General features: G+C 49.1%; 2 protein-coding genes across 2 annotated transcripts in view; both read right to left on the reverse strand.

Moving 5' to 3' along the window:
- Window positions 1–319: 319 nt before the first annotated feature.
- On the reverse strand, window positions 320–2,757 carry LOC119329310. Its single transcript, XM_037602324.1, has one exon. The coding sequence runs from the start codon at window positions 2,678–2,680 to the stop codon at window positions 638–640; it is 2,043 nt and encodes a 680-aa protein (XP_037458221.1). The 5' UTR covers window positions 2,681–2,757; the 3' UTR covers window positions 320–637.
- A 294-nt stretch (window positions 2,758–3,051) lies between these two features.
- The window catches only part of LOC119329375 (uncharacterized protein At5g41620-like), a 7,854-nt gene continuing 3,183 nt past the window's right edge, over window positions 3,052–7,722 (reverse strand). Inside the window, exons 2-3 of the mRNA XM_037602412.1 lie at window positions 5,529–5,654; window positions 3,052–5,195 (exon numbers count right to left, since the gene is read on the reverse strand). Of these exons, the coding sequence (XP_037458309.1) occupies window positions 3,504–5,195; window positions 5,529–5,654 (1,818 nt within the window). The 3' untranslated portion in view covers window positions 3,052–3,503. The remainder of the gene's footprint in view (window positions 5,196–5,528; window positions 5,655–7,722) is intronic.

Raw genomic sequence — 7,722 nt, forward strand, 5'->3', positions numbered from 1 at the left:
CTCTCCTTGAACCAAACCAAATCACCAGGGTTTGCTGGGACCATAATAGAGGTAAATGGTTTTATACATTTTGAGTATCACCCAATGTTTCTGGTTGGGATTGACGTTGTACACAAAGATGTAAGCAAGCTGTGTAGCAAAGATGAAAAAATGAAGAGACTGCATGTTGACCTACTCATGATGTAATCCCTCCGTCCAGTGTCAAAAATGTCTTATATTATAGGAAGGAGGGAGTACTTTTCAGCCATTGCTATGGCAAGACAGCACATCAACACCTGAGCAACACAACAAATACCGGAGACCAGCTACAACACAGGTATAGTTTTAATAAAGAAACATAGTGCTTAGAAATGTTGATTTGAATTTTGAACCTTGTCAGCAAGTGGTCCAGATATGAACCAATTACACAACCAATGCCCATCTTTATTACTAAGAACACACCCAACTATTTTTAGAGAACGACGTGCAATGCTAGAATAGTTATTTACCACCTTCTGTGACTACAGTAAACTTCAAGCACTTTGGACATCTATAAGGTTCATCATCATATCGAATTCAGGGCATTTCACCATTCTTAAATACCAAGTATCCATCTTCATTTGATATGCAGAACTCAGTCACAGCCTGATGGCTGAATTCAGGGCATTTCACCATTCTTCAATACCAAGTGTCCATCTTCATTTGAGATGCAGATCTCAGACACAGCCTGATGGTACTCTTTCTCACTAATTTTTCTCTTTAAGATACTCAGAGCACAATCAAGGATTTCCTGCTTCTTTAATGTTCCATTGGGAACTCTATCACGGAAGAGCTTAATGAGACAATTTCGCACACTAGCCTTCTCCTCGGACTTTTGAACATATAAATCATGGACAGGAACAGCAACAAGACGTATTGAAGCATCAAGCTCTTTACGAGAAAGAGAAACACAAGTTTGTGCAGCATTTGACAGAGCTTGGAATCTTCCTCCATCTTTCCTGTCAGAGGCATATTTTACTGCCAAGTGCCTCAAGTCTCTAACAACGGCCGGAAAGCTGCGAACTTTATTGGCAGTGAAGACGCTATCCAAGACAGAGCGCACATGGTTTTCACTTCCTTGAACGAGGCCGTCCTTGGTCTTACCCATTACTGGATCAGGCCCTTTCACAGGAATGTTAGATTTGGTTGAGTTCTTGGTTTTCCTTTGTTCAGTAGCGCTGCATTTCTCTAGGGGGTCAGGCATGGTTGCAGCACGGACCGACCAAGCATTTTCTTGCTCCTTGACTATATGGGAATAACGTTTTATGAAGGATGAATCTGCTGCTACTATAAACTTGTAGTCTTGAAGCTTATCCCTTCTCTTACCCAGCGGATTCAATATCATGTTCCTTGTTCGCTCATCTCTGATCAGTCTCTCCACATACTTCACAGGTATGGATTCCATTTTTGTAAACTCGAGCATAATTTGATCCCTTTTGGAAGCGAGTCCATCATCATACAACAAAGAACTTCGGCAGACCCATAAACCACGCACCAAATCAGCATACACTGGAAGAGTTTCCAGAAGGTCTTCCTCCGAACAGTCTGGAGCAAGATGCATTAGAGCAACAAATCGAGTCACTTGTGACACCTCAGTAAACCATTTCTTCAGGCGCTCTTCCAGTGGCAGTGAAAGCATCTCCCGGATCGCCTGGCTTCTGTTAATATTCTTGCTGCCTGTCGGCCCTCCGGGACACAATGACAATGCATAATCATGTGTGCTCATTGTGAAATCTATAGGCCTGCCCTCGCTTGCTACCATCTCAGCATAGTACTTGCTTGCAACATCACTCCCAGCTGGTCCGTAAGTGAGAGAAATCCATGGCTCAGGTTCTTTAGGGGAGTCCTTGGAACCATCTGGGTGCTGATTTCCCTTAGCGGATGGAACAGCCTTGCCACCAGCACCACCACCATTTGTTTCCACCTGTTGCAAAGGCTGCCTAGTACGCGAAGCACCAGAAATCAGATGCGGCATTGACGGCCGCAGCTGCATCACCGCATCAAGATGATTCAGATGAACCATGTTGCCTCGGAGAACCCCGACGGCATAGTCAGACACATCAGCCGCCTCCGATGATGACAACGTCTGGGTCGTCACCCTCAAAGACCCAGAAACCTCCGGGTCGTAGTTGTCGCTCTGCGTGTCGACCTCCAAGTCCACCTCAACCTTTGAGCTCCCTGGCTTCACGCGCACCTCCTTGCACACCTCACCGAGCTCGTACGGACGCCAGCATGGCCTCAGCGGGTACTGCATGATGTACAGCTTGCTGTCCTTGTCGAAGGGCTTGGGCGTGAAGTAGACGTCGATCTCCCGCACCACGAAGTCCTCGTCCTCGACATCCATGTCATCCGCGCCCTCGCCGGGGCCCACCCTGTCCGCGTCGGTCTCCACCGCGTCCACGCCGCCCTCCGGCAGCGTGGCCGCCGCCGCCGCCGCCGCGGCGTGGGGGTCACCCTCCTCCGGTGTTGGCTCCGGCTCCGGCTCTGGTTTGTGCTTGGGCTTGGGCGCCGGCTTGGCCTTCGGCTTCGGCTTGGGTTTGGGCTTGGGCTTGCCCTTGACGTTGGGTTGGAAGCGGACGGAGGGGGCGGCGGCGGCGGCGGGAGAGGCCGGGGCGTCGAGGGAGGCGAGGTCGGCCATGTCGATGTCGCCGTCGGTCGTCATGGCCCGCCGCTGGCGGCGTGCTGCTAGGGTTGCGCCGCCGAGGGGATTTGGGTGTTCTATTTCTCAGGAAGGAAAGAGGTGTGCGGCAACTCGGGGGAGACGAGCAACCGTCCCAGCTTATTATCCCCGTGCGCTGCTTTGGGCTTGGGCCTGCAGATGCAGAAATGGCAGGCCTGGATGGCAACGCTGGACAACTCCCTCAAAAAATAAAAAAACTTTGCGAGGTTGCCTCAAAAAAAAGAGAAAAAACACACAATTTTGGCTGGTGTACTGCTGCATCCAGCCAACCACGCGGCGCTTTGGTTTGGGCACGTAACACGAACGTGAACGTCCATCGATCTTGACCACATGCTTTCATTCATGGGTAGTACTATCATATAATCAGACGATCGTTGCAAGATCGCGCTGAAAATTCAAGCAGACGGGAACAATAGTACAGCTCTCAAGCTTTCTTCCAGCCATTAGCTTTGCCACGGGTGTTTCAGGTTCCTACTTCTACATCGACACATATAATACTAGTACTATACAATACAAACATTACAACAACAGGTGATTACCGAAAGTCCATCTCTACTACGTACATTCAATCATTCAATCATAGCCGGATGAGCCTGAAGGATGCAGCAAATCTACTCAAGGGGGTCTGTCTCTCCTCCCCCATGCAGCTACAATTCCGCATATCCCGCCCGCGACCCGAGACCCGAGACGCCGCGCGTGAAATTCTAAACACATCAAGTCACATTAACTTAAAATGCAGCTCCATGCCGTAGGAAACCACAACATGGAAGCTCATCAGCCCAAGGGTGCCAGCCAGTCGGTGTGCTCATCTCCTTGTGCTGATCAAGGGGTAGCCCGACGCCCTAATCCGGGCATGCTGCCCCTCTAGCCTCGCTTGCAGTAACTTCGCCTTGAGCGTGTTGTCTTTTGAGCCGAGAGACCGCGCCGGCGAGGACTCGGAGATTTCATGGTCCAGCGACGACCGATGATGATTCTTCAGCTGCCAGGATGGACTGCGCAGGTTGTGCATGTCACCTGTGGTGGCACACTCAGATATCTGGTAGTCCAATGACGCGAGTTGGTTCTTCAGCTGCCAGGATGGACTACGCAGACCACGCAGGTCACCGGTAGTAGTGCATTCAGATGTTTGGTAGTCCAACGGCGCGCGCTGATGATTCTTCAGCTGCCGGGCTGGACTGTGCAGATTGTGTAGCAGATCGCTTGACGACGCGGCACACTCACGAAACTGGTACGTCCGGGGATGATGATCATGGGGTTTTCGCTCTAGAAATGCATGTTGAGGAGCCTCTGATTTGATCTTCAGCAAGTCATCGTGCAACCGTCGAGAAACTTGGGTCATGACTGTTTCGTTCTGCTCATCTATAGGATCAATTTTGTCACCGTTGCGAGAGCTGATTTCTGGCGCCGAAGTATTCAGCTGTGCTTTGCTGCTTCTTGGCTTTACCTTGCCTTTTTCTGAACAAGGTCTTGCGGATGAGATCCTTGAGCCCTCAACAGACAGACCATCGGAGAACTCCAGCCTTCTCATTGGTGAATACATGCAGTCGGCGACTGTCCGTCGAGTTCCTGCAAGGTCATGAGTCTGCACAGCGTCTCCATGCATGTTCAACTCAAAGCAATGCAAGTCGCTAGCAACAGAATTTTCATCATCTTCAGCTAACCGGGGGGCACTGGTGGCTCCATTTAAGTGCAGAGATTCGAGGGACTGTCGGCACAAGCTTGCATCTCCCTTCTCATTACCAGCATGTTTGTTAACACCGTAGAAGTTGCTTGATCTTCTACCATGAAGGAAACTCCGTATTTCACCGCTCAACCTCTCCGTGATTGAGGTTTTCCCTTCTGAATCTCCCCTGGCATCAGCATTTTGCATCTGTATTCGCTCGTCCAGCCATGCTTCCGAAATATGAACCACCAACTTATCAGTTTTCTGTTCATACTCCTTTACATGCCTTTGCTTTAACACCCTCACTTCCTCTTCGTAGTTTCTGATTCCTAACGCAAACTCGTCGCAGAGATCTTCCAACAGGCGGGTTGCTTTCTGCTCTTTCTCCAGGTCCTTTACAGCCTTGAGAAATGCCGGTTTCATCACAGACAACTCTTTCCCTAGCTTCCTGTGGAGATTCTCAGAATGTTTCCTCAGATGTCTCTCAGCTTCAAGTTCCTCTTGCAGGGAACAAAGGGTTGCTCTAAGCTTCTCTTGTTCCTTGTTTTTCCGAGCCATTTTGTCTTCAGTGACTTGCCTGGCCAGAGACTCGATTTCATAGTGATATCGCTGCCTCTCTTGCGTAAGCTCTTGAACACGTGCCTGTGTATTCTGCAACTCCGATTTCAATCCCTTAACTGCTGACACATCAACCGCATGCTGTTCTTCCAAACTCCAAATACGATTCAGAACTTTCAATAGTTCTGTTGATGTTTTAAGATTGCAACCTGCATCCCTATATCTGTCCCTGAAATTCAACGACCGAGTAGGACTGACGAGGTTTATGGTAGCAGCCTGTTTAATGAAAGGACAGACAAATACAATTGTGAGAAACATGTTTCCTCCAATGTTTATAGCTGCAAAATACTAAACCAATAACACAACATGTCATCATTGGCGACAGGATAAAAGATGGCATGACCAGTAGCATGCACGATCACACCGGCTACAGAAATAGTATTGGCATTCCAGTCTAGAGATAATAATGCATAATAAGCAACAAACATAATAAGCATGCAAGTCACTCTTGTACAGATTCAAATGCTAAATTTGATTCCATAATGACATGACAACTAAAACACCAAAATTACCAAGAGATGAGTAAAGGGAGGGGATGTGTGTGCATACCCCAATTGAGCTAGTGTAACTTGCAGGAGAAAGAGACTGCCTTGAATGGCATCGATCTTCATGTAACTTTTCATGTTCCATCAATGGTGCTGAAAGATCCCTACCACAGCCGCCTGAAATATGTGGCTGAAATGCGACAGAAGTTATGGAATTCAGAACTCATGGCTTTGTAAAATAACAAAACACTAAGCTGTGAAGCTTACAGCAGAAAACATAATTCTCCATTGGAATTACATTAAGAGATCTCAAAATGCATGGCTTTTGGAACAAAAGAACTTAAGCTTTGGCACCTCAAAGAGAAAGCATTGCTCCCTTTAAGCAAAACTAGTTCAGGAAGCATCATTCATAAAATTCATGATATTCTAGTTGGCATGAGTTTGGTAAATCTGAAACCATTGAATTATGGCACTGATAGCAAAAATTTATCTTCAGAAATTTATTTACTTAAAATCGCAAGATCCTATTGATTGAGCATGTGCATCACTATAAGAAAAACAGAACATGATCCTACAATAGAACATTGCACCAAACAGTTATACATCCAATGTGATCCGTAAGTACAAGACAAACTGAAAGCCTTAAGTATGGCATGTGTTATGGTGATACGGCATTGTTCAGGCTAATCAGCAAAGGGGGAACAAAACATGCTTCCATAATCTATAACTCCTAAACAGGTCACACCATGGAGGGCAGAAGCCTTTTGGTGTGTGTTTTGTAGACAAATGTGGCTTTATGGTGCTTGGACTTCGAGAGAAAGATAGCAGAACGTAAGCTTTTTACCAGTCTTGGACTGCAAGCTCGTATATTCTCTACGCCTCTACTATTTTTTTTTTTTTTGAGAAAACGCAAAAAGGCTTTTGCGTTTCATTAAATTGCAAAGAGAGAGATAGTTTGTTACATCCTCCTAGGAGGCACCATTACAGGCGAGAAACACAAAATAACTTCAGTGTACATCCCAGGTCTGTGGGAGGATGACACGCAGGCCTCGAGCACCCGCGGTCGCCCAGAGCGCAGCTTCTTCTTTGATCTTTGCAACCAAGACGCTAGTCGAAGGGGTGGCTGCATTGAAGACACAATCGTTGCGATGCTTCCAGGTCATCCAAGGGATCAGCAGCGTCGCGGATGTTAGTCCTTTGTGCATCAGCTTGGGTGTGGTCTGGCGCGCCGTGTGCCACCAGGTCGACAGGGAGTTTTCACCATTAGGTGCACTGCAAGGGAGGTGCAGCCAAGACAGGATGTCGTGCCAAATCTGCTTGGTGAAGGGGCAGTCCATGATCAGGTGGTTCATCGATTCCGGCATCTGATCACATAGCGGGCAGCGAGGAGGGTGCGGCAGTCCGCGGCGAGCGAGACGATCAGCTGTCCAGCAGCGTCCCAAGCTAGCGAGCCAGTGGAAGAACTTCACTCGCGGGGGGGCCCAGCCTTTCCAATTAAGTTTCCATGCCGGGCAGGAAGTAGAGCCATGGAAGGTGGCTAGGTACGCGGACTGGGCGGTGTATGTGCCAGCAGCATTCCACTTCCAATGGAGCTGGTCTGGATCACCAGAGAGAGTGATATTCTCGATGGCCCTCCAGGTTAGCAAGTATTGGCCAATCTCTTGGATGCCAAGGGCGCCATGGATGTCTGATGCCCATGTGTGCGCCTGGAGGCCATCGGCCACTGTTCTTATTTTGCGGCGGCGCTTGGGGATGAGGGCATATAGCTGGGGGGCGATCTCAGAGATGGATTGCCCGTTGATCCATCGGTCTTCCCAGAACAATGCTCGCCGACCATCGCCAAGGACCATGGAGGTGGACGCAAAGAAGAATGCACGTTCCTCACTGGAGAACTGCAGATCGAGGCCAGCCCAGGCCCTGTTTCCGTCTGTGCGCGCGAACCAGAGCCATCTGGTGCGCAAGGCAAGGCCCGTGCGCTCCAGGTCATGAATGCCGAGGCCGCCTAGGTGTGTGGGGCGACAGACGCGGCGCCAGTTCACGTGGCAGTTGCCATTTTGAGCCTCGGTGCGGCCAGCCCAGAGGAAGCCTCTCTGGATCTTCTCAAGGAGTTTGAGGACTTTCTTCGGCGGCGCGAGCACAAGGAGTTGATGCAGGGGAATTGCACAGAGCACGGATTTGACAAAGGCGAGGCGTCCAGCCTTGTTCATGAGGTGCGCCTTCCAAGTGGGCAGCTTCCCGGCAGTCTTGTCGACGACGGG

This window comes from Triticum dicoccoides, chromosome 7A (assembly GCF_002162155.2).
Source record: "Triticum dicoccoides isolate Atlit2015 ecotype Zavitan chromosome 7A, WEW_v2.0, whole genome shotgun sequence".
In the NCBI taxonomy this organism is placed as follows: Eukaryota; Viridiplantae; Streptophyta; class Magnoliopsida; order Poales; family Poaceae; genus Triticum; species Triticum dicoccoides.